A 27,650-nucleotide genomic window follows, 5' to 3' on the forward strand; every position below is an offset into this window, starting at 1 on the left:
ATTCTCTCGCACATTAGGGATATTCTTCAGTATCCCATAGAGGATTCTATGGCCTCCGTCCTACTAGGCTTACGAGAACCCGGCCTCGAGCACCAGACCAGGGCAGACAAGAAGATTTTGTGGCTTTGCCTGGGTGCTGCCAAGATTACACTGGCGGCTGCCTGGAAGCAGAAGGAGGCGCCGGCAATTTCGCTGTGGCACGCACGACTGTGGAGGCTTCTGAGTTTGGAGAGAATGGCGGACATATTCCTTGGTAACTTTAAGAACTTCCAATTTCAGTGGGGTCCCCTGGTAACTTTCCTGTCTAAGGGCTTACCGTCCGCTGTTTGCCCTGCATCCTTGAGATCACTCCATCTGTTTCAGGTCTAGTCTTGTTATCGGAAGGAGATTTGGATTGAATGAGTCGCCACCGTGGGGGGAGGGAATGGGAGGGGGGGGGGGGAGTTCTGTTTTACGGGTTTATGGTTCACCGAGGTACATAGAGGGATCTATAGTCTGGCTGATTGGGATATGTCGAACTATGGACATACCGGCTCTGCTATGTAATGCACAAATTCTTCGACAGATCTATTGCATTGAGCGACTACGGCTATCAGCATACGCCCCGACCTGGCTTTGCCTATGTTATTACGATAATTTGATGCTTTATGTCCTCAGACTGTGCCCTCCTGGGAGGTATTGTATTGCACCTTGGTGAATCTCCTGTATGTGAATTGTTTTTCTAAACATGAAAATAAAAATTTTACAAAAAAAAAAAAAGTATTTTTGCGTTCGCAAACGGGCCGATTCAGCGAATCAGCCCATTTGCGGCCTCAAAAAAGCTTCAGTCATGTGGCCCATAATTCTGCATGAAAGAAACTCATGCCCCTTTCATATTTTTCATTAAAAACATGAAAAAAGTAGGAATTAAATAGGAAACACAGACTGTCCAAACACTAAGGGGCCGATTTAGATGTCGGACGGACCTGAGTCCGTCCGACATCGATCTGGAAATGGGAATGACCGACGACCTGTCGGCGGTCCCAAACCAGCAATTAGGATGTGCCTTAACATTGTCCGGTCGCAATCCTATTCTTTACAATGGGAGCATGCATTCCAACCAGAATGCATGCTCCCTTTGTAAAGAGCTGGGGTGCAGTTGTTCCCTGCACCCTTGGGGTTACAGGCCCCTTTCCAAATGGCAGACCGGCTCTACGAGCCTGTCGTAAGCCATTCGGAAATCCTGTTTGGATTAATTTCTGACCGACTCCATTCAAATGGGTTGGTCGGATATTAATCCAAACAGGAGATTACAATGCCGTAGGAACGACTCCGACCGAGGGTCGGAGCAGTTTCCTATGCAATCGTAATCGGCCCCTAAGTTTCCCGATCCAGAGTAATGTTAGGTTAGGAGGTATATGTAAAGTGCCATGTCTGCCAATACCTTAGCTTCGGGTTAAAGGACTTTACGGGTTATTTTAGATTGCTGGACAGTGTATACATGTTTACACATGTTGTGTCCCCTGTCTATACCTGCCTCCCTTTTGGACTCCGTGTGCCTTTGTATGTGTGTAATGCGACACACAAAATCACAGAGGTGTCGCTTGATAATGCTTTGATGGAAGTCTTGACATTTTTTTCACGCGACTCTTCAACTTACCTTGTTTTTAACCTGACTCATCTATAATGTAGGTTCAAAGGTTGCCAGGTACATGAGTAGCGACAACTAGCTCTCATTTTTAAGCCGTATAAAATGCAAAAGGGAAATTAAATAATGTGTGAAAGCACTGCAATTATGCCTACTTAATATTTACAGATGTAAAAAGATCGGTAATAACTGAAAAATAGTGGTTGTTTTTAGTAAAAAAAAATGACCAGTTAATCTTAGAAATCTGGCAATAAATAGTCTTGTATACCAAAATCGAAACTTCTCCGCCATCACTCAAAGAGGTCACTATTTAGCAAATGTCACTGCACAAGTTAATGAGAAGTAACATTAAATTAATATTAGGCCCAGCACATCTTTGTGTTTCATACCCATTTACTTGCTGGTCCTAGCAAGTAAACAGACAGATTCTTACCTTCTCCCTGCTCCTAGCCCCACCCACGCTACCACCGAATCTACATCCATGGGAGATTCTGCTCTCACAGTGTGGTGCACCACCCTCCCCTTCCTTCCAACCACTGTTGAAATGCCTGTGGTGAGGTATGACATATACAGCGTTCTGTCAGAGTTTTAACTTTCCTCATTCCCATGGGAGCCTAACCCCAACTTTAGTGGGGCAGGACCTATCGAGGGGGCAGCAATTTTCAAATGTGGCCCTCTGCCTCTTTACTAAAAGTATCCATTGAAGGAGAGCACTTTCTAGCACAACTTTCGTGTGGTGCACTTCCATCTGTCATTGGTCGGTACTACAGGAGAACCAAGATTACCTCATCTTCATGTGGAACACCTCAACGATAACGAAGGTAGACATCTATATGAATAAGGTGGCATTACAGTAGCCATTTTAGAAGTCTTAATACACATATTTATTAGGTTTGTAGTCTGTCACTAGCGCCTGATGGGTGCTTCAAACTGGTCATGGTGGAAGATGGGAAACGGGTAGAGAAAGAGGAAAACTTAATATTTCATGTTACTTACAAACACACACAAGAAAAAAGAAATACAGAACCGAAGATGAAGTAGTTTGTAAATGTAATCAAAAAGACAAGATGATTACTGGACGACAGCACACATTAACCATTATGGTTATATTACATCTTAATTCTGGTAAAGTTTGCAGGAAAAAAAATATTTTTCCAAGCAGGAAAATGTGCGCTTTATTGTTTAGATAATTGCAACAACAAAAAATAATTGTACAATTACATTGCTTGATTAGTTGCGTTTTTAAAGACCACATGTTTTGCTGTGGTAAGCAGTACATACTGCCAGTGGAGGGGGTTGGCGGAGTCTTTTGAAGCTATGTGCAAACTTCTGCTAACCAGGGAATTCGATTCCAATTAGACTGTTTACCTCTCAATAATAAGAAGCCAATTAAAGATAGGATGATGGTAACGCGCAGCAGAGTGGTTTGGGGGCCTTGTCGTCTAAAAGCAGCGCTTAGAGATTAATTAGATTGAGTGGGAGGATTCAGACTAAGTCCAGGTCTACCCTTGGATGAAATCCAGAGCTCAAAGAAATAATAAGTATCTAATAACTATGGAAAATATATTCACTCACTAGAATCATACACATCAGCTGGTATAGTTAATTAAATTTGTTCATAGTACAGACAGGTTTTGATTGTTGATAACAACGGACCCCAAGTTTCTGTTCAATATCGTGACTTAATACTTAGGATCGACTCACAAAGCCATTTGCACTTAGTTTACACACATATAAGGCTTTATTTACAAGTGCACGGTATTCACAAAAGATGAATTTGCAACGCAAGTCTCTTCTCAAAGTGTAAGGTCATATTACATTGGTGTGGATACTTACTTGTCAATGTTGGCCTGCTCATATCCCATCATGAACTGCAGATTGTCAATAACCACATGGCTGATGTCGTACATGTAGACTGCATGGTGCATAGTGTCCAAGACTGCCCTGCAATGGGAAATACACAATTCTTTTTAGAGTCAAACTCTGAAAACTTACCACCAGACCCTATCTAAAAACCACAGAAAATGAGGATCAGGAAAAAATATAACCACTGTGAGCGAAGGGAGAGAAGGTGTTACCAGAATTTCAGGTCAGTTTACATAGACATCTTTTTATGGAGCAGACTACATTTTGCAAAACAAAGGAAAAAAGACAGAGATTTTCCCACTCTGGATGTAGAACGTTCTCAGAAACAGTAAAGAATGATCTACCCGAAACACTAAACGGACTACTCATATAACTATTTCGTGTATGAGTCTTACACAAAGGAATCCGTAATATATCATACAAGTGACACCATACAGTATCATATGCAAGCAACGTTCCAGGCAACACATTTTCATCAAATCGATTGGTAAAAACTACTTATATCCACCTGAAAATGGGAAAATCCTCACTTGTGTTGCACTCTTATTGAAGGCTTAAGCGAAGTATAGCTAGTCTAGCCATGATACATTTGCAAAACAAAGAAACTAATTTGTGTATTTTCACAATTTTTAGTAGAGAGCATTCACAATGACTAACAGACCTAATTGAAAATGTCAATGGTTCAATTTTGTTGACCTTATAGCTCAAGTTAAATCTTAAAATTATAAATATTCTAAAATAAACTTATGTGCTCCCTATAGCCTTACAAATGCAGAAGTGGTTGTAGACCGATAAAATTCTGCTTCCACAGAGATTATGGCATTACAAATGTACAGAAGACTGTTGGAGCGGGAAGTCTTCTACATGTCTCTGGACAGTGTGCTTCCTCTACCAAATGCTGAAATCCAGGCAAGTCACTTAAAAGTTACTGTATGTTTTCTAGATCCCTAACTCAGTGAGCAGGACAGTCATGCATGTCCACTGAGGGTCCCTCTGTTTTAATGGATGGAGACCCTACAGCTTGGCTCGGAGTTTGAGGGGGGATGCATAGAGCACCCCTATTTCATAGAGTGGCTAATACCCTCTCTACCCAGGTTGCAGTAGATTGACAGTGGTGCAGTGATGTGGAATTTAATAAAATATCTACTTGTCCATGGGGCAGGTTGCTTCATAAATCTACTTGTCCCGTAACAAAATCCACATGTCCATTTGGTTCCATGTAGTGCAGCGACAAATTATGGATTATATAAGAGCTCTGATATAGTCTCTCTTGACTATGACTGGGCTCCTACCATAGTAGTGTTTGAATTCTTGCATTCCCCTTATGTTGCTACGTTTCCGCAGATACTGGGGCTGAAAGTAGTAGTAATCAATAGTTCCAGGGTTAGAAAGCCCATTTGAGTCTGTGCAAACCTACTAACGTGCATGTTTTAAGGGTTTTCAACAACTCCTCTCTAATCTTTTCCCATACTGACAAATGTTGGAAATGTACTTCTGACAATGACAGATGTAAACCTTCTTCCAGAGTTGGGAAAAAAGTGGTTGGCGGGAAAGTGAACTTCAAAACACTTAGATTTTCACATGAGCAAATCTATACATGCATATTGGCTCATGCTAAAATGCAGTTCACAAATATTTTCTAGGAGTACTATTTCTTGAGCTACTTCTGTAAATTTTTGGGAATTCACGAAAGCCATATAGCTGCACTTAGTGCAAGGACATATACCATGCGTGCCCTTTTGAGACTTTCTTTAATAATCGGGCCCCTAATTTGGTCTGGTGTTGGCCATGACCTTTTGCGTTTATCAAAAGTCTGTTTCTCTCTCTGTATTGGCTGGCTTCACTGTGAGTGACAGCATTCTGCTTTTTCAGATGGAGCATATCGGCACACAAAGTAATTTTGTTCAGGGCGAGTAACTACTGTGCCAGTGTGTGCTTTTTGAGACCAAAACCAATTTTTGCTTTTGCCAATGTTTGTTATAATGGTGAGGGCCCGGCAGCTCCCACACCAATAAAGGTTTACAAAAGCCATGCCAAAACAAGTCACACATTGACAAAACTAAAAAGCTGCCCACCGATTTCCAACCTACTGGCTTTGCCAATGCTTGTTTATTTTTGTTTCCCATAATCTTATTGGAACTGGTTAAACTGATTCTCCATTATGAATATTTTTGGGAAATACTAGCATGCATCAAAAACATGTTACTAAATGATGCTGCAAAGAAATGGTACCAGAGATTTTACAGTAGTTTAGCGAAATGTTTTTTTTCCTGCTTTCATTTTTTTATGAACATTTTATTTTGAAAGCAAAGTATCATCAATCTTGCTTTCAAGCTTCTTCAAATATTTGCCTCAAATCAGAGAGCATTCTAGGAGGATTATACATACCCTAATATTGCTAAACCTTAAAAATGTGTGTGCACATTTTTTATACTGGAAACACTGTCAGTAGTACAGTTAGTGCTTACAAGATTTACTTTGAAAGCTCACCCTAATAATAAAGGTTTTAAATTAATGAGCCATAAATACAAGTTTGAACAGCATAAACATATGGACAAAAAGATTACCTTAACTGCAGACTGTGCCCTTCCCTGGCCCTTAATGTGGTACTGCAAACTGGCAACTAAAGGGTTTGCGCTGCAGGGGTGGGCCTACATGTCCCAAGGACAAAATACACATGAAAACTTGTTGCCCTTGACCCCAAACAATATGTCCAGGGCGTCGGGCTATGGGAATTCCACATCCCTGGTGGTGGCAGCACAAAATCTATAGTCTGGGATATCTGTATTCCTGTATTCTAGGAGGGGTGGGCTACTAGTCACCCTCTTGATCAAGTCTGTGCAGTCTCCCTTGCCTGTTGTCCTGTTGCCTTTGTCTACCTGGCACTTGTGTTTGAAATCCAATGGGTGTGCTAGGTGAGGATGGTGAGGTGAGCCATTGTGTGTAATGTGAACTGAGCTGTTCTGCTGGACATTCAAGCTCCTGCTCAGTCCTCCCTATCCCTTGGAGAAGCCTGGTGGGCTGGGGGTAGACACTTGTTCTCATCTATTTTAGCTGCACTAAATCTGCTAGGATGGACCCCCCCCCCTTTCAGTTGGGTAATGGTCAGGGCCTCCTGATCTGGAGTTAATTAAAATTCCTCTCTTGAGAATAGCCCAGTCTGGTACAATGGAATACAGTAAGTCATCCTTTGCATGCCTTGGCACGCAGTAAACATTCCACAATTATGCCTCAATACTGGAGGGGCACCCAGGATTCAAAAGTAGCAGACCTTCTGATTGGTTCAGCCTATCAATCAGAGGTGATAAAAGTCTGGCCTTAGTGGTCAGTTATTGTTCTAGACTGGTCTATGGTTCTATCAAGGCGGCCAAAACCAGGTCTGTCCAAGGAAGCCAGCCATGGCTCGAGTTGTGAAGATAAGACAATAAGCTTGCTCACCACGTTGGACTACCCCTTGATAGGGATTGAACTTGAGGGCATTTTCTTTGTTACTGATGGATTATGCTGCAAAGGAATTTGCCAGTTTGATGAGGAGAAAGGGCATCGGTCAGAGAACCAGCTGTTGTGCGAGGCTTGTGGTGCTGCCACTTGGAACAAAAGGAAACTGCAGACAGCTGCTCAAGATAAGGAAGTTTGCAGTACATGAATGGAGTTAAAGGGAAACGGGGAAGCTTGATCCCAGTTCCTGAAGGTGAGATCAATTTGCCCAAACCCCTTCCCTGTGCTGTGGGAGCTGTGTGGTACTTCCAGTTACAATCTGTAGCTGGTGAAGAGTGTACTGTGGTATAGGCCCTCCTCATTTCTTTTGCGACATCTGGGGGTTTCAGGGTGTACTGGCATTCTGGCCAGGCCCTACTCTCCTACAGCTAGCCAGTGGCTACTGGACAGTGGGACGCCAGTAAACTGTGCCAAGACATCAGGCTCCCCTGATCAGCTCCCTAATGCCACTAGAGAGGTGTCCTCGCTCAAGAAGGGAGGGCACTTCTGTTTCTTTGGGTGGCAGGTTAAGGGCTGATCAAGAAACTAACTTCACATCAAACGCTGAAACTATATTATTTCAATCCAAGGTTTGGTATCATGGTTCTAGCAAATGGGAGCAACATTGTGCAACATAGTCCGTAATATGCAATGCTACTTGTGTGTCTACATGTTAACTGCATTTTGTAGTGGTTAGTGTCTAGGTGCTATAATACTGTTTGGTGTCAGAACTCTGGTCTAGAGCGTTGTAGAGACATCTGTTTTTCACTGTTTATCCTATTTTTATGAGTAGAATATTTCTGAAAGTATCAAAGTACTTTTCTTTTTAAAAAGTAAAGCACTGACTGGACATTGATTTTATCAGCTAGTAGTACTGTGTGCACTGTATTCTGAATGTCTAAACCCACCTCACAGTAAGCCTTGGACTGCTCTGTCTCACTACCCTGAGAAAGTCTAGTGCTGGAGAGGAATACTTGGTTATCCAGTTTTGGGTCCACTAGTACTGAGGCCTCAGGACACAGGCGGGGAACACTCCAGTTGATGCAATTGGAGCATAGTAACATGAGTGCCCTGATGTCCAAGAAGCCGGGTCTAACATTGGTGGCAAGTGGTGTTGGATCCCTAGACTTCAGGCTCAGTGGACACTGATGCCAATTGATAAGTCCAGTAGATACCCATAAGTTATATGTAAAATAGCAGATAACAATGGAGAGAAATTTAAACTGTAGAACTTGAAGGTAGAGGAATTAAAGCAAATGTGCGCTGACAGGGGGTGGAATGTCCCAGAGTCTGGAGACCGGCAATGCTTGATTAGCCACATGACAAAATGATTTGAGGAAGTGGTTAGTGTAGTGTGGGAGGTGGAGACCACTGTTGTCACAAACCAGCCAAGTCTGTCAGTGCGGGCTTCCCCTACACCTGCCCCTACCTTTCCCCTAGAACTGCCCCTAGACTTTCACCTCCCCTTAGCCAAATTGTCCCCTGCCCCAGCATTTGGCTACTTAGGAGGGACTAACCTAACCAAGACCCTAAAACTCCAGGAAGCTAAGGACTTAGCAGAGGCGAAAGTGAGGGATTTTGAGGAGAAGCAAAGGATGGCCTGCCAGGCAGAAGAGGAGCAGCAAAGAGTAAGAGTGGGCTTGGAAGGAGAGGGAGAAAGAGAAGGAGGAGCAGGAGCAGGAGAAAGAGAAAGATAGGGAAGTGGAGAAAGAGCGGATAGCCCTGGAGAAAGAGAAGCTCAAGTTAGAAGTGAAGAGAAGGCTGAGCTCTGAGGATGGTGAATGCTCCTGGGGTACCACCAAGGTACGAAAGAAATTGATACACATGTATGTCCCAGAAACCGATATTCTCAGCTGAATGCGTACAATTGGTCTAGCATGTAAGGCTCAAAGTCTGAATGGGCAGTTCAGAGCAGCGACTCTACTGAGTCGCCTCCGGGGAAGTGACTGAAGTAATTGAAAGGATGCTTGACAAAGACAGTCGGAAATGAGTGCATGAAGGTTTATTTGATTAGATGGGTTGGGTTGAAACCAGCCCAGTACTTGCAGAGGTTCAGTGAGAACACAAAGGCACATGGAGTTTCTTTTGCAAATTGGGTCCATGACATAGTGAGAGACTGGAATGAGTGGGTGAAAAGGATGGAGGCAAATGATTACCTGCCCCTAAATCAGGTGACGATAGAAGAGAGTCACCGAGAGGAGTACTCTAACCCACTCAGACAGACTTTGTTGAGAGGGATCCCGAGAAACTTGCAGTGTTGGCTGAGAAGTGGCTGGCCAACAGAGTGAACAAGTGGCAGAAGAACCACAGTTTCAAGCCCAAGGGGGAAAAGATCTCACAGCAGCCTGGCCCTACACAAGGGGAGGAAGGGCCAGAACAGTTCCCGAGGATCTCGCCAGGACAGAAGTCTTACGGGAATGGGGCCTCTAGTCAGCACCAGAAGTGGAAAGGAGGGACGGGTCCGTTCACCCCCAAGGTGATTAAATGCTGTAATTGTCCCAGAGAACCAGACTGCCATGGGAAGGATGCGGTGCCAGAGGCACGCATGACAGCAAGTGTGCTTTCAGTGGGGGCAGACATGAAGGGAGGCTCAACTGAGTTTAACTTAATCACCAGGGACATCTGGGAACTCGCCCAGGGGCAATTAAGCATACTCACCCTAACTCAAGGGGGTATATGAGTGTGGCAAGTATCAATGGAAAGAAGGTTCCTGCCATGAAGGATACTGGTGCATACAGAACAGTGGGTGAGCGAAAATATCTCAAACCCGAGGAGATCATCCCTGGTTCCACAGGTTATAGACTCGTAGCTACCGGTGATGATATGGAGTACCTTCTTGCAAGAGTGGACATAGAGATGAATGGCAAAAAGGCCATTGTCAATGTGGGGTTGCGAAAGAAGCAGGGCATTGTATACTTTCTTAAAAAATTACCTGGTTGATCCCGGGTTAGTATCAGGCCCTGAGGCATATATGGCTTGTATTTCATCAGCTGTGCTCACTAGGGAGCAGACTGTAAACTGCTTCCTAGTGAGATGGGCACCACTCTAGCAAAAGAGAGACTAGAGGGGAATAGGCCAGAACAAGAACCAAGGCAGATTCTGAGAAGTCTCCTGTCCTGGTGTCTGCACCTCCTGCTCCAGTTGGAGAGGAGGGTGAGCATCCAGAGGCGGATAAGGTGTTGGAGTTTGGGTCCCTACCACAGCTGCAGGAGCTGCTGACAGCAGGAAAACCGTCCAGTGAGGAGTTTTGTAAGGCACAAGGTGAGTGTCCTACACTTGTTGGCCTGCGGAAGACTGCTCAGGAACAGGTCTCTACTGGAGTATTTGTAAAGCACAAGGTGGTTTGGGAAGATAGACTTCTTTACAGTGAGCCCACTGACCCAGAGCTAAGAGCCAGCTAAAGATTGGTGGTGCCTCTTGTGCACAGGAATTTCAGCTAGCCCATGAACTACCCTTAGCTGGTCACTTGGGCATCAAAAAAGACATGTTTTACAGGCCAGGAGTTCGTCAGAACATGGAGAAGCTTTGCTGAGCCTTTCTGGTCTGTTAGGCCAGCGGCGAGGCTGGTGGCCAGGCGAAGCACGCTTGGTGCCCCTACCTGTTGTGGGGGTACCCTTTGAGAGGATGGGGATTGATATAGTTGGTCTGTTTGACCCTCCATCATCCTCAAGCAACAAATGCATTCATGTTGTGTCGGATCATGCCACCGGGTACTCCGAGGTAGTGGCTTTGAAGAGCACTCCTGCCAAGGTTGCATCTAGGGCTTTCTAGGGATCTTTTCCAGGGTTGGATTTCTGCAGATAGTGGTTATCAATTGGGGAACAAACTTCTTCTCATCTTACATGAAGGTCATGTGGGAAGAGGCAGGTGTGACTTCTCCACTGCTTACCACCCCCAGACCCATGTTTTGGTGTAGTGGTTCAATAAGACCCTAAAGAACATGAAGTGGACTCTGTCTGATCTACTCAAGAGGAAGTGGAATCTCCTCTTGCCATACATGTTTGCTTACAGAGAGATACCGCAGAAAGGAGTAGGGTTCAATCCCTTGGAACCTCTTTTTAGGTATCCTGTACGAGTCCCCTGACAGCAAGGATGGCTGGGCGGGCAACCCGAAGTCCTGCACCCATGATGTGGTAGACTATGCCCCGAGTCTCCGTAGACTGATTGCTTTACTCATGAGCTGGGCCAAGAAGAATCTTCAAGCCAGATAAAGGAGCGGTATGACCAGAAGGCTATGATGACTGGGTACCCACAGGACCAGAAGTGAGGGTCCTGATGCCGATTTGTCCCTAGGCTCTGGAGGACAAGTGGTTGGGTCCCTACAAAGTTGTTAGGAAGTTGTCTGATGTCAACTATTTAGTTGACACAGGGGCCGCACGAGATCCCCAAATAGTGTTCCATAATAATTGTCTGAATCTGTGCCTTCGCAGGAAGTGCACAGTTTCTTTACTTACAAAGAAGCTGCTCCCTGACTTATTACAAGGTGATAAGAAGGATGGTTCAGTTGAGGGAGTTAAGCTTGCCTCTGAACTGACACCTGAACAGCAAGTGGAGTGTAAAAAGCTGCTGGGGAGATTTTACCATCTCTTTTCACTTACACCAGGTTTGATGCCTGCCTGTGTCCATGAAATAGACACAGGGGACACCCTGCCTGTTAAGAGCAAAAATTTCAGGATGTCAGACTGGTCCAAGAGTGCATCAATACGGTAGCCCCTGGGCCAGCCCAGTGATGTTAGTGCATAAGTAAGTGGCAGCTGACTTGCGCTTATGGTTGGACTATCACGGTCTAAATACTGTGAAAAAACCAAACTGATGCCCATCCTATTCCCCGAGCTGATGAGCTGGTGGATAGGTTGGGTGTTGGGTGCCGCAAAGTACCTAAGCACTTTTTATCCAACCAGCGCTTGCATTAACCCCTTGTGCCAAGGAGAAAACAGCATTTTCAACCACAGGGGGCGTCTACCATTTTAAGTTACGCCTTTTGGATTGAAAAATGCTCCCACCACTTTCCAGGGCCAGTCAACCATGTGTTGTCAGGTCTGGATTAATTCTGTGTGGCGTACCTGGATGACACTGCTGTATTCAGCACCTTGTTGGATGACCACAAGGAACACCTGGAGCAGGTATTGGTGAGGATGCAGGGGGCCAAACTGTCCATTAAGGCAACCAAGTGTCAAGTTGGTCAGTCCTCTGTTGTTTATCTTGGACATCAGGTGGGTAGAGGGAATATTCGCCCCCTGGAGGTTAAAGTTCAGGTGGTGCTAGACTAGGAGATTCCTACTACCCAGACATAGGTAAGGGTCTTACTGGTTACTATCAGAACTTTGTAACAAACTATGGGACCACAGTTGATCCTTTAACAGCCCTGACCTCTAAGAAGCAGCCCAGGAAGGGGATCTGGACTCTAGTGTCAGAAGGCATTTGATGAAATGAAGACTGCACTATGCAATGCTCCTGTGTTGAAGGCCCCCGATTACACTCAGACCATCATTGTGCAGACATGCTTCAGACAATTGAGTTGGGGCAGTTCTTGTCCAGCGCAATGGGAAGGGAGCATCTAGTGGCCTTTATCAACCGCCGATTACTCCCCAGGGAGCAGAACTGGTCTTCTGTTGAAAAATAATTATTTGACATACTGGGGGCCCTTCAAAGATTCAGGCCTTATTCGTTTGGTGTGAGGTTTGTGCTAGAGACAGATCACAAACCCCTCAAGTGGCTTGTGGCAATGAAGGGCTAGAGCCCAAAGTTGCTTAGTTGGTCCATATCTCTGCAGGGCTAGATTTCTCTGTGGAACATAAAGCAGGCTTATAGCACGGTAATGCAGCTGGCCTTTCCCGCTGGTTTGTCCAATCAGATGATCGATCTTCTCCCACTGATTTGGGGGCGGGGGGTGCATATGTTGGGAGGGAAGTCTTCTGCATTTCTCTGGACAGCGTGCTTACCCTGCCTCATGCGGATCCCCTGTCAAGTCACTTAAAAGGCCTTGTATGTTTTCTAAATCTCTACCTCAGTGAGCTTGACAATCGTACATGTCCACGGAGGATCTCCCTGTTTACATAGATTGAGACCCTGGGCCTAGAGCTTAGCTCGGAGGTTGAGGGCGGGCATGCATAGTGCACACCTATTTCACAGAGAGTAGTTACTGCCCTCTCTACACTGGCTGCAGTACACGGACAGTGGTGGCAGCAATAAATCTATAGTCAGGGATACCTGTATCCTAGGAAGGCTGAGCTACCAGCCACTCTCCTGATCAAGTCTGTGCAGTCTCCCTTGCCTGCAGTTCTATTGCCTTTGTCTACGTGTGCCCCAGGACACCAACAGGGAACAATCCAGTTTATGCGACTGGAGCATAGTATTCTGAGTGCCCTGATGCCCAGGAAGGTGGGTCTAAAAGTCTAAAACAAAATAATCCACATCAAAAAGCCTTTGTAGAAACTCAATAGTAGTGGATACACAATCTAACTCTAGCACAAGTGCTTCAGGTTATTTTTAGAAAATAGTTTAGTTTTTATGGGAGAGGTGTGGCGCCACGGCGACTGACGCTGGAATCTGGGGACCACGGTTCGATCCCCGGCTCCGGCGGCAGGTTAGCCCAGCACCATGTGACTCTGGGCAATAGCTCGCTTAATCTTCCCGACGGCCCCCCAGCGCCTAGAGACCCTTACGGGTGATTGGGCGCTTTACCAAAATGTGGACTTTACAAATGTGGACTATAAAGTGACGCACTCATCCAAGGGGTATCTTGGTGCTGAGAAAAAATCAAACCAGTTCTCAAAGTATGAAAGAGGTCTACAGATCCAGGCTGCGCTAAGTCTGTAACCACCAAATAACTTGGATCAGTGAGCCAGTCCATTAATTACATTACTTCATTAACCCATACTGTGTACAGAAATTATCATTCTTCGAGCTTGCTTCCTAAGCTTGTGCTATAAAGCTAGACCTCTTTAGTTTTAAACATCCATAAAAACTGGAAAAATGTAAAGGAGGTTTTATAGTGACAATAACACTCTTATAGGAAATAAACTGAAGAAGTGTTATGGATTTTTCAACAGAGCAATTGTAGAGGAATAGTTCTCGATAACAGTAGACGGTAGTATGTAAGAGGCAACATCAGACAATCATTTTTGTATGTAAATGGTAGTGCAATCTTAAGAACACCTTTATCAGCGGTGGTGAAATTAAGAAGAGGCAGGTGGCTTTAGACCAGTCACAAGGGATCAGACTTTAAAGTAACGAGGACATAGCCTCGAAGGTCCATGGAATGAAGAGTGTACTACGAAATAAGCAAACAGGATGGCTTGCTGCTCTTCGTTTACAATCAAATTACGTTTTTCCATCAATGTATAAACCTTATAAAAGTTACAAAGTCCACTATGGTGCCTTTTAAAAGTAAACCTCACACACAATCGGATCGCAGTCTTAAATGTCTTATTTATTTATTATTTATTTAAAACACTTATAGAGCGCAACTGTCGCCTGGCAGGCATCCTGGCGCTGGATGGCTTACTCCAAGATAGAAACCGTAGGAGAGTGTTAGACAGTAGTGAAAGGGGAAAGAGCCAAGTCTTTATTAGTTTTCGAAAGGGCAGTAGCTGTGAAGTATGGCGAATGTCAGCAGGCAAACTGTTCCAGAGCTTTGCAGCCGCCACTCGGGATGATCTTCCCCCGATCCTAGCTCTCTTGAATCTGGGTACTATTACAAGTCGAGCGGTAGCGGATCGAAGAGCTCTGGTTGGTGTGTACCAGGTGAACATCCGTTGTAGAGGTATGGGTCCTAGCCCGTGTAATGCCTTAAAGACCAAACAAAGAGACTTAAAGGCAATACGTTGCTTCAAGGGAAGCCAGTGCAGCTCGGCTAGAGCAGCCGTGGTTGAGGATCTCCTGGTCCATCCAAGAGCCTGTTTGGCTTAGAATTGGTGTCAAATGTCTCTAATGTTTTTTGTACAGAGAGAAAGGTGCATTAGTGTGCTTGGAGCATTCTTGTAGAATGAAATAACTAGAAATGAGATTCCGAGTCATTGGGATTGATGTGTTTTTTATGTATGGGACAGCTGTAATATTTATATTTGACTAAATGTTAGATTATTAATTTCAACTAAAGAAAATGGGGGGTGGATATCCAGCACGCACAGGGTAATCGTGTTTGACATAAGCTTGAAGACATTTTTAAATCCATGTATTCAATTATCACCTAAATTGTAAATTACGTTTTTGATACATACCATAAATGCACGTTTGATTACTTCGTACTATCAAACCAAAGCATCAATGAGATCCACAAAAGACTTCAAAGCAAAGTCCTACGTTGGAAAAGTGCTACTAATAACTACACAAGCACTTTACTAAATCTGCTTTGCTATCTACTAAACGTTTTTAGTTACTCTGACTTTGCAATTCAGATGTATGGGGCTCTATTGCAGCAAGTTCCATAAAATAAATTTCCCTCCTGCATCACGGGTATAGTGGGGTAGCTACAAGTTGAGCCGCCCATGGCGGTCACTGAGTTTGCCGCATGTAAGAGCAGGGGGCATGGGGGGGGACGCTGCCCCCCCCAAACTCATGCCGCCCAGGATGCCCCCCCCCCTGCTACTCCACGGGTACATCTGCCACGATAACAACACAGGGAGGGAAGGCAGAGAGACAAAGCCCACAAGAGGTGAGCCAAGAAAGGTATAACAATGTGGTGATGCAGGCACCGGTGCTAGCTGAGAAAACGTAGATGGCCCTGCATGTGTTGAGTCTCTAAGTGGGGGTAGTCAGTTGAGGCAATACAGATATTGACACCCCAACATACAAACAGAGAGCAGGTTTTCTCCTGGTTCAGCTCTATTCGCATCACGACACCCAGAAAGAGCACGCGTAGGCTGTGAGGAATAAGGTGAACAGTAGAGGCCACTGTGGTATGTACTACATAGTCTCCATAAAATAGAAAGAACAACTAAAAAACAGATCAACAACCGGAGGGTGTTTTATCATTGGAATATCACCTTCAGGGAAGATGGAAATGCAACATTCCTGCAATGAATTTCTCCTAAAACGATTATGGGGGCTCAACTAATGAGTAAAAAATCGTAATTTTGAAGGTTGAGTTTTATGAGAGCACACAAAGAGGTAAATATAGAAGATGAATGAAAATTAAAGAGTAAAAATACACCCCCAGTCATAATAAGGCCCAGCAAGTCATAATGACACGCAGAGCAAAAAGGTATTTGAATTAAAAAAAATAACAATACTTACTTGATGTTCTGCTGCCCATGAAACGTCATGAAGTACAGAGACAAGTTTTCAAACTTGTCTGCCCATTCATCATAGTTTTCCAGCTGTTCCTCCAGGCGCTGCAATGCAAACTGGGTGAGCATGATCTTGGCTAGGCGAACATTATTGATCTCAAAGCTGCCCCATAGTGTGTTCACCCCTTGGATACAGAGGTCAAGAGCATATTCACTGATGAAAGTGGTCTTTCCACTGCCCGTTGGACCTGTTTGAGGAATAAAGTAATACAAGAACTAAATTAGTTACTGGCACATTAGTTCCATTAATTCCTCGGTAAAAGCGATTCTTGCCAGTAATTTGCCAAGTCATCATTTTTGCATGAATTAACGAAATCAAGGAACAAATATGCATTAAAATAATACATCTTAAGGTATTTTCTAGAGCTGTGCGAAACCTGCATAATTTTTTGTAGGACAATTTCCACCTGACATTAGGCAATGTGGCGTAACGGTGTAATCATGGTAATGTCATGTAAATTTCGTCACACAAAATTATGCCAATTATGCCAGCGTAGTTACAATTTTGCCCAGGCCTAGTACTTTGCCTGCAGGTAGGTGGGCTACCAATCATGGTGAGACAACACTCAGCACAGTGCCTGAGCGCGTGTCTGGCAAGACATTGGATTACCTTTATTTTACTTCGCAGCTGGCATGGGACATTAATGTATGTATCTAAAGGTCTTTCTTAAATATGGTTTGCAAATATAAAACGACATACCTATTTAAGAAGTGTATGAAGGATAAATAAACAACAAAATTAAATATGAACAGCAATGTGAACGTTTGTAGGATATGATCTTTGGAAAGAGCATTGTAAAGCCGTTTCCCAATGCCCAAGTAAAACCAAACAAGCAAGGAAAATAAACATTATGTTATACACTGGCATTTTGTGGAAGAGATGACATGGAAACTACAATCACCAGCATGCACTCACACTGCCGCAGCCAATAGAAAAACTCTGCACTTGTGCAGTGCACTAATAAAGATCTCATGACTGCCCACATGCCTTGCGCCCAAGACATTCAACAGTGAATTGGAAAATGGTATGTAGTCTCCCTCCGAATTCTTTTCTTGAGCATGTTCATTTTGGATTTCATTTAACCAAAGAACTATTGTTACATACACCCTCGGCAGCACTGAGAAATTGAACGATTTATGGCATCTTGTGCACCGCAGGCAATCAAAAGTTAATCCAACTGTTAAGAACAAGAGGGTAGTGCTGGAAGATTACAAGTGGTACATTCGTTAAACGGATATCTTGTAACTCTACAACATCTTAAAACATATAAAATCATTCACAATCCTAGGGTGGGGGCCAGAGGGGGTTGAGTTGGCCTTATATTTAGGGAGACATTAGATTTCTCTCAACTTCATATTAAGGCCATCTCTGGTTGTGAACTGCTGGGCTTTTCTATTAAGGATCAGGGAGGTGCGTTATACACTGGGTTGTTATGCTACAGACCCCCGGCCAGCTCATTATCGGCTGTGTCAGAGCTCATAGATTTAATCTATGACCTCTCTCACTCCCATACAAAGCTGATGGTGCTAGGGGATTTTTACCTTTGGCCAGAGGGACCAACGAATTCAGCTTTCATAGAGCTGGTCCAAGCCTGCTGTAACATTGAGTTGCAACAGCTCGTACTCACCCAAACTGTCACATCTTGGATCTGCTTTTCGACGACGTACATCAAACGTTTCTGCGGGACATTTTACCTCAGTGCTGGACGGACCACGCTCTCGTCCTCTTCTCTCTCTCATGCTCAGCCGCTGCAGCTAAGAAGGGCAATATGGGTGGTACCAGGATGGGTAGACAATGGTCTGGACTCCTTAGATGATCTACCTTGCCTACTTTGCTTTCGGACGACTTTACATTGGGAGTTAGTGTGGACGTGAGCTACGAGACTCTTCGCCAGCGAATCTTAACTTCTCTAGACTCCTTGGCTCCAATGCGTACAATTAGAGCTAGGACTCATCTTGCGATGCCATGGTACTCAGAAGAACTTCAGCAGCTTAAGCTGCAGTGCAAACAGGCTGGCCGGGCCTGGAGGAAACAGTACCTGGAATCACATAGAATCCTCTTTAAACAGGCATTAGCGAACTATAAAGCCCAGATCAAGCTTGCCAAGGTCAGATTTCTAGAGGAATCATTGAAGGCTGCTGCGAAGAAGTCCCAGGCTCTATTTAAAATCGTCAAAGACCTAGCCCATCCAGCTTGTACTAAAAATGACATCCCGGCCTCTCAAGCTCTTTGTGACTTGTTAGAACAAGCTTTCGAGGACAAAATTGCTACCATCATAAATAATCTTCCCTGGTCTGCTGGCCAGATGGTGGACAATTCTACCCCGATTGAGACCATGAAGGAGGGCGACAGGCCAGCTGGATTGGACAATTTTCCTCTACCATCTTTCGAGGACTTTTGCGCCCTGGCTGATGGTGTGTCCTCCGGCTCTCCGTCTGATCCGCTTCCACCTAGATTCTGGAAATTGTTTCGGGAAGAGATCTTTCCCCCACTTTTTTCGATCTGCTGCCAGTCCCTGGGATCAGCACGGGTGCCAGATTGCTGGAAATTGGCTGTGGTTTCTCCACTGCTGAAAAAAGAAAATCTGGACCCTACTTGTCCAGCTAACTACAGGCCGATTTCCCTGCTGCCTTTTCCAATCAAAATCCTGGAGAAACTGGCCACAAAACATCTTTCCAACTTTCTTGAGACCACCGACTGTTTGGATGTGGCCCAGTTTGGGTTTAGGCCAGCACATGGGACGGAGTCGGCATTGGTGACTGTTCTTGACGACCTTCGGACGCGTGCCAACCAGGGTCGAGCAGCCTTTTTAGTGCTGCTCGACATGTCGGCCGCGTTCGATACGGTCAGCCATGCAATCTTGATCAGGAGATTGGCGGAGGTTGGAGTGTCTGGCCTGGCCCTGAAGTGGCTGGTGTCGTACCTCGATCATAGGCACCAGGTGGTGGCCCTGCCACCCTTTAAATCTGACATCAGGAGGGTTGGACAGGGCGTACCACAGGGGTCGGCCATCAGCCCCATTCTATTTAATCTCTACCTCCGCCCCTGATCTTGTTGATAAAATCTTTTGGCATAGCAGTCACCAACTACGCCGACGACACCCAACTCATCTTCTCGTTTGAGGGTAAGGAGGCGGTGTCACAGGAGGTCTTCCATCGTTGCATGAGCACCACGGCAGAATGGCTAGGCAACAACTCCCTGCAATTTAACAGCTCGAAAACCGAGGTGCTGCATTGCTCGATGGACCGTACTCCTAGGCCTCTCCCATTGGATTCCTGGCCTCCTGATTTCCAAGGGACTGGTCTGCCTGTTGAATCTGTTCGGAATCTGGGTGTGATGTTCAGTTCCAGTTTGCAACTAGATGCATCAGTGAACAAAACGGTAGCCACTTGCATGGCACTGCTCTGCTCGCTGCGAAAGATCTTACCCTTGCTCCCTGTACAGGCTAGACCAGAGGTAGTGCGGAGCATAATTTTAAGTCAACTTGACTATTGCAACGCACTGCTTCTGGGGGCACCTGCCACTTTGCTGGGGAAATTGCAACGAGTGCAGAATTTCGCCGCCAAATTGGCACCGTCGCGTCGACGCCTGGACTCCTCTGCTAAGGCACTCAGGGACCTTCACTGGTTGCCAATTTCTCAGCGAATCGATTTTAAAGCTCTGTGCCTGGTATTCAGGGCTCTTCATGGACAAGGTCCGTCCCCTTTGCAGGACCTTTTCTCTTGGTATACTCCGGGTAGACCACTTCGGTCAGCCTCAGCCTATCTGGCAGTAGTACCCAAGATTTTGCGGTCCCGGATGGGAGGTCGGTCCTTCAGGTTCACTGCAGCGAGACTGTGGAATTCCCTTCCGTTGGGCCTGAGGGGTCTGGAAGACCTCCCTTCTTTTAAGAAAGCTTTGAAAACTTACCTGTTCCCTAGGATGCTGTAATTGGATTGGATGCTGGTAACATCATGTATGTGTCATAACAGTCTAAGCGCCAGGATGCCCGTCGGGTGACAGCAAATGCGCAATATAAGAATGCCTATACATACATACATACATCTATCTTTCATCTCTCTCAAAAGAAATAGCTCTGCCTGTACCAATTTAAGGTCTTCTTGAAAGAAAACTTGAGAAATTCAAGTACCAATTGAGGCAAATGATCACCACTATTCTCAACGAGAGAGTGTATTTAAAATGCTTTCTGTTTTTTTCCTTAAAATTATGAAAACATCTATTCAAGTTAAACTACCATTTGGTCCTTTTCTATGGTGTATTCAACTCATTTTTTAGGTCTTGCCTCTCAATGCGCAATAGGGGCTTAAACAAGGTTTACCTAGACTGGCGATTACTGGCGATTTGATGCTGTGCCCGTGCGCTTTTAGGTCAATGCGCAAGCGCATTGACCTAAAATGCGCGTGCACATCATCAAATCGCCATCTGTTCCCCAGCAGCACTCCTCCCTCTCCTTTGAAGTGAAGCTTAGCTTCACTTCAAAGGCCCCTGCTTCATCGCCGCTCTCCCAGCTCCGCCCCCTGCTGCGGACGTGTCGCATTTCTTCTCCTCCCTCCCCACAGCAATGCCCTCCGTCTTGTTCAGCTAGCTGGTAGTGCAATTAGGTGGAATGTATATTTCGCTTTCCGAATTATTTTCTTTATTTTAGCTTATTAATGATTACAAACGCAATTGATCGATTGGCGTGGCGCTCGAATTGTGGCTTCTCAAAGAGCGACAAAATACGTCTATTGACGCCTTTTTAAAAAGCTGGGTCCTGGCCAGAATAAAAGGTGTGCACTTTTACTCACACCCAAAAGGATGACCCATAACATTGTGTTTAAGAAGCTTTTTCATTGAGCCCTCACGCGGCCGAGCGGAATGTGCGGCTCTTGCGCCACTATTGTTTTTGCAGACAGTTCTGCTTAGTTTCTTTTAGCAATCAGCTGCCTACACGCGGGAACATAGAGCACCCCCTACACACACACACTGAGGAGAAACGAGCATACAAGTCCCAGAATTCAGAGCTCTATCGATCGGAAAAAAACAGGACGGACTAGCGGCCCATGACGCAAAGCCTGTTGGGAACCATGTCAAATTTTAAAAAGAATGAGGCCGAAGAGTACCGCAGGAGCGGATTTCACACCCGGAAGTAATGCCTGTTAGGCGCACACCTGTTTGCAAGATCACATCTTGGCCACACTAAGATGCGCCCTGGCGCTGCCTTGAAAATCAGAACGTGCACTGTGTTTTGGATACATTTGGCAATGTAAACCGAGTTCCCACCTGGATCAACACGAGCTTAGAGGCCAACAGACCCCACTCCTCCTCATGTGTGATGTACAGCTGCCCTGGGTTGCCACTCAGCATGTTGAATTTTCGTACTTGAAGTTTTGCGTTTAACGTCATGCAGCGCTGTACCTTTTCTTCTTACCTTTTCCTCCATCCCTACAAACTAGCGTTCACACGAACCCTGTTCTCAGAACTGTTGCTGGTCTGTGTCCACCCAGGCAGCCCAGGCCACCCCATGCGCTCCATAACAGCCCAGTTCACTCTTGTTCTGGCCCGTCACTCATCGGCTCCTCTCGGTGCTTGATTTTGAACACACCCGCCTCCCCTTTCAAGACTCCGGGACGCAATATTTTTTTCGATTAAAAGTGCCAGTGTCTCGTCAAACAGTTCCTAGGCGCATCAGGCATCTGGGGAGGGGCGTTACTTTTGTTTCACAGTTTGCTGTCACCTGACATCCTCGGAGGTCGAGAGGGGACACATGGAGAGCGGAATTTGTTTGGTGTGAAAATATTCATTGGTTCCCCCCTCCCTGCCTCCAATCAGTGGTTAATCCCTCGGCTTCCTGCCAGCCCCCTCCTCCCAGGAACAAGGAGCAGGTGAGGGACTCCGGTCCAAGCCAGGAGGGCTCGCACAGTGTGGACGACCCTCGTTTTCTTTCTTTTTAGGTCCCAGGTAAACCGCAGATGTGGTCTAACGACCAGAGCTGCCATCTAAGTCACGTAACTACAAAACATGTCGCATTACAAATGCTATAGGTGTCACATTCGCGAAAGTTATAACTATTAGCATTGTAAATGGCAAAGCTATCAATTTAGCTATTTTAAAAACCAACACATAAATAAAATGTTTGTCATTTACAAGACCAATAGCTCCAACTTTTCTAATGCGAGACCTATTGCATTTTCAATGCTTGTTAGATTGGCTTTCACATTACATAACCTTTGGTAAAATACCCCATCAAACAAAAACCCCTTGTGTGTCTAACTTCTGCCACACAGGTCCAAATAACCAAGGGAGTAATGCTAAAGGACTGGGGAAAGAAGAAGATGATCTGGAAATTGCCAGAGGGAGATTCACAGAAGATCTTTATAGAAACAGCCTGCATCATTGCAACTTGACTATTTATCGAAGTAGCATCTGGGATCTCCAGTATTCCTTGCTTTTGGAGGGGGCGGGTATGGAACAATTTTTATAGAAAAATCCATTCCTTTCCTGAATTGAAATATATTCCAGTATGTAATATTTCCTTATATCCTGGTATAGAATGATGGATTGCAGAAAGAGTGCATCTTTTACTCATAAAGATGGAATACTCTGCTCGGTAAAGAGCAAGTCTACTGATAATTGGACATTAACAAGTAGAACAAAACACAAGCAATGCACGATTTGTGGCTCTCACACTATAACATCACTCACTCTTGGTTTTATCCCAACCCTTGCCCCCTACCCAAAACACCCACAACTTTTCAATTTAAGAATGTCTATATTGTTTGACTATTTGTTATGCTGTGAAGGTGAGATGGTCAATATGTATGTGTGAGACACACACACTCATGCAGTGAGTGAATGCCGGTGGAAAAGGAATCCGTGTGCTTTTCTTGGCTTGCGCATCCATACAAGCACAATTAAATACACAACAAAGCTTTACAGGTTACATGTTTCAGCTACTTCTTCTGGGGTGCACGGACATTTGCGGAGATGTGTGTTTATGTGCAAGTTTACTTTTAGAAAATGCATTTTTATTGTTAGAAATCCTCTTACAAACACACATGCACACACTCTACCAAAATACACTGACAACACTCAAACCTGGAGAGGCACAAACTCACAGGCGTGTACAGATATGAACACAAACACACCAATCGCCTCACACCCACGTCATCTTCCCTCAGAGATGCTCAAACAGACATTTTTCAGGGGACTCGTGGAATATGTTGTGAATTTAAGCACATATATTTAGCTGTTTGTGGGTAAAGTGCAGGGTTAACTTTTTATTTAGAAAACATATAACACACGTGCTCTGCCATTCATCTGAATAAACAAATATTGTAGTCAAGGGAAACACAAACCCTTTGCAAAGTTATACATGCCTGATGTTCTACCCTCAGGGAATACATTTCTAACTCACTACTATTATCCAATGTAATTGAAGCAAAATATACTCGTTAACATGTCCAAATGTTCAAACAATCACTTTAAGAAATGCCTACTAAACAGGCAATATGGGACGCTGCCCCCCGATGATTGTGTGCAAAACCATAAACAATTTAGCTATACCAATAAAGTTACATTTATCTTAGTGTATAACGTTTCTTATTTTGTTGCAACTCAGCTTGAATAAACTACAGAATTTACATCATGATATGAAATTAGAAACAAAGATATGCATGATGGTAAGTTCAATTTAAGGAAAATAGCTGACTTCCACTATTGTATAGGAGAAATTCTGGTTGTGAGTGGTTGAACCCAGCTCACCGTCACCGTTCCAACTACAGCAGCTGATTTACTAGTCAGTTTGAACAAGATCCGGGTATCATCTGCATACATTCAAAAGAGTTTTACTTTATATATAGAGACTGAAAGGGATGGGTGGCATGTGATGATCCTCAAACGACTACTCACTCCTGATATTTTAGTGTAAAAATGAGGCATTGTTGGGTCATGCCAGAGAGAAATGATTGGAATCATTCTCTTACTAAATGCAATGATGTTGTGGCTGACACGCATATGGAGGAAGGTCTTTCTAGACTTGATTGCAATTATGATAGCCGAAGCAGAATGTGATTTAGGTGGCATTGGCTTGAGCATAAGGATTTCTATAGATGAGGGCCTTGCACTGAAAGGCCCTAGTGCAAGTCAAATCCTAAGCCCGCATGGAAGGTTAGTTCCGAGCCAATGGGAGTTTGTTTAATTTCTCAGGCATATGGCTGCACCCATTGAGAGAATACAAAGACATTGAGGGCTTTGTGTCTGTTAACAGCAAAAGGCAGTCAGTAGGGAAGGGCAGAGCCTCTATGGGAGTGTGGTAATCTTCACCAAGGTAATTCAAATGTGATCGGTATATCTGGTTGAATACAAATCTCAGTAGTAGAGTTAGGGATGAGGAACACGGAATGTACACAATGTATACTAATACATATATACACCCATAAAGAAGAGCATTGTAGGAGGAGGAACACATGGATTGAGATTTTGACCAAACCTTTCAGAGGCTGAGGGGAACATTCCCAGACACTTTGGAAATTATGGCCAGTGACTTCAATGCATGTTTGTCTCCCAGGTAAACTGAAGACGCATTAGAGCGTTTTAATATACCTGCTGCTACTTTCTCAGTGGGTATCATTAAGAAGGAGGCTAAAGAATTGGGCCAATTGTTGGCAAACAATGGGTTCTTATATTTATTTGGGTGCTTTGAGAATGACTCTCCGGCAGACTCAACGATCTGCTATGGTTGCCAAGAGTGTCCGATTGATTAGATGTTCATCCCGGCTTGGCAGTAAAGTAATGTCTGATCAGGGTAGCAACAACTGGACAATTTCAGATGCTCTAGCTTTGAAGAACCTGAGGTGGTCACCAAGGTTTGGCCCCTGGGCAAAAGCTTCCCTCAGAGACTTACAACATGCATTGGTCCACTGTTTCCAGCATCTGGAAGAGTTTCAGGTTGCAGAAGGAATAGCTGTTTTTGCAGAGGTGAACAAAGATAGAAGGGTGTGGCTTAATATGATTTTAGTAAATATGCTTGCTTGTATTTGTGTGAACCTTAATAACGTGTAGAGCAGCCAACAAATTTGGGTAATGAAGAAGGATGCCTGGCAGATAGCGAAAAATCATCAAAGACGCTTTTAAAACAGTTCAGACTAGGATTAAGTACTGTCTCTAAAGAGGTATTGAATGTTTTAAAAACCCAGTATAGGTATCTACTCAGAAATGACATAATGGACCGAATATAGTCAGGAGAACAGAGAGCATTTTGGCAGAAATTGAATAAAGCCTGTAACCCTAATTTGGGAACGCTCACCTGTATGAGTGAGGAAGACACTTGTGTTTTGCACCTGGAGGATTTATATTTAAGGGTGACCACATCGTCCGAATGAAAAACCAAGACACAGCTATAGAAATAGAAAGAGGACTATGTTTTGGACAGGGTCACAAAATGACAACACTATATATGTATTTTTTTTTATGTATACACAACTATACACTTTCCCTTTTAGGTTCTTGGATGAGACCTAGAAGCAGGCTGCTACTGATCTTGGCTTGGGGTGATGGAACACTATTCACCCCTCATGAAATCTTCCTGTGCTGCATGAGTGAGGCGAGGCAGCAAAGCAGGCAGCTTTCTAAGCAACTGAACTTCTTTTAGTGGTGTGAAGAGAGAGCTCTTTAACAGCTTCTATTCTTGGTGCTAGGAGGGTCGGAGCAAACGTGAGCTTGCGCCACACTGCGATTAATGTGCATGCTCACCCGACCCCTTCTCAAAAACCAGGACATATTTTTGTTTCAACAAAAAGTGTTGGGAAGCTGGGACAGTCTTTGGAAACCCGGGCCTCTCCAGGCAAATCCAGGACATCTGATCACCCTATTTATATGGCTCCTCGCCAATGCTGCCCAATCTACATGTGAACACCTTTAGCAGTGTTGAACTTAGATTGTTCTTTGTAAAAGAGATAAGATCAATAATAGACTGTATTAAAGCTCTGACATTCTTTTAAAAGCTCACGTTGCTATCGCGCTGCTATCTAGATACCTTTTAAACACTCACAAGGTGATTTACTACCACTGTTTGAATTTTTAGATCTGGTGACTTGTGCGATCCTAGGCTCTCGCCTCTGACGACTTGGGCACAGTCACCATTGCTTGTAAAATTGTGTTGTGTAAACGTTGTAATTCCTGCGTTTGGGACCATTTTCTGGGCATTACCTTACTCCTCGATGTCTTTTGGTCACGGATTGTAGTGCGGCCGCCATCTTGGGGGAAGTAGGTTTGCACGCTAGTGTTTGGAGTCAGGTGATTATAAAAGCCCTGATCTCCATCGCCGCTTCAGATCTGTTCCTGAGGCTCAGCCGGGAACTTGCACACACATTGAAACTGACATTGAAACTGACTCTGACATTCTTTTAAAATCTCACGTTGCTATCGCGCTGCTCTCTAGATACCTTTTAAACACTCACAGGGTGATTTACTACCACTGTTTGAATGTTTAGATCTGGCGACTTGTGCGATCCTAGGCTCTCGCCTCTGACGACTTGGGCACAGTCACCATTGCTTGTAAAATTGTGTTGTGTAAACGTTCTAATTCCTGCGTGTGGGACCATTTTCTGGGCATTACCTTACTCCTCGATGTCTTTTGGTCGCGGATTGTAGCGCGGCCGCCATCTTGGGGGGAAGTAGGTTTGCACGCTAGTGTTTGGAGTCAGGTGACTTACCTCCCTCCCTATTTCATTAGTATGGCCCGAGGACGTGCAGCGGACTAGTGCAGCGGGCGCCCCTTGGGCGCGTCGAAGTTGCGCCTAAGTTAAGCCCGTCTGCGCCCGTCCACGACCCGGAGGCGCCCTTGCCGCAGCAGATACGGTTCACTTAAGCCCTACCCCTGAGCTTATGTACAGTTATGATTTCGCTACTCTCTATGGTCTTAAGGGAAATGCCGGTTGTGCGTGCTCCGAGTCTGCATGTGATCCCGCAACTGCCATCCTGAATTGCGTGGATGCGGATGGACGACCATTACTTCCCCCTTCAGGCAAGATATGGAAGGCCTGGCAACTCCCTCGGACCCCGCTCTGGCTAAGGCCCAGCCCTACTCCTGCATGTTATTGAACACTCGATCTTTAGGCAAAGATGCCCTGTACCTTTTTAATCTCCTTATGGAGCAGAAACCGGCATGTCTTTTCCTCACCGAGACCTGGCTATCCGACACCTCTAACCCTGACATCTCGGCTGCCCTTCCCCCTAACTACTACATTGTGAGGAAGGATCGGGAGGTGGGCAGGGGAGGAGGAGTTGCCATTGTGGTTGATAGGCAATTCACCTGCGCAGTGGTTGAGACTGAGACCATTACAGGGGTTGAATCAATCGGGTTTTGCCTGTCCTTTTCCTCGCACCATTCGAGCGCTGGCCTATTGGT

The 27,650-nt window shown here is 44.9% G+C and overlaps 1 protein-coding gene across 1 annotated transcript in view; it reads right to left on the minus strand.

Annotated features, from left to right (window-relative positions):
* TWNK (twinkle mtDNA helicase) overlaps positions 1 to 27,650 on the minus strand; it is a 107,788-nt gene that overhangs the window by 31,640 nt on the left and 48,498 nt on the right. The window contains exons 2-3 of the mRNA XM_078643646.1: positions 16,208 to 16,448; positions 3,464 to 3,571 (exon numbers count right to left, since the gene is read on the minus strand). Coding sequence (XP_078499772.1) covers positions 3,464 to 3,571; positions 16,208 to 16,448 — 349 coding nt within the window. The remainder of the gene's footprint in view (positions 1 to 3,463; positions 3,572 to 16,207; positions 16,449 to 27,650) is intronic.

The sequence above is a fragment of the Lissotriton helveticus genome, chromosome 5_1 (assembly GCF_964261635.1).
Source record: "Lissotriton helveticus chromosome 5_1, aLisHel1.1, whole genome shotgun sequence".
In the NCBI taxonomy this organism is placed as follows: Eukaryota; Metazoa; Chordata; class Amphibia; order Caudata; family Salamandridae; genus Lissotriton; species Lissotriton helveticus.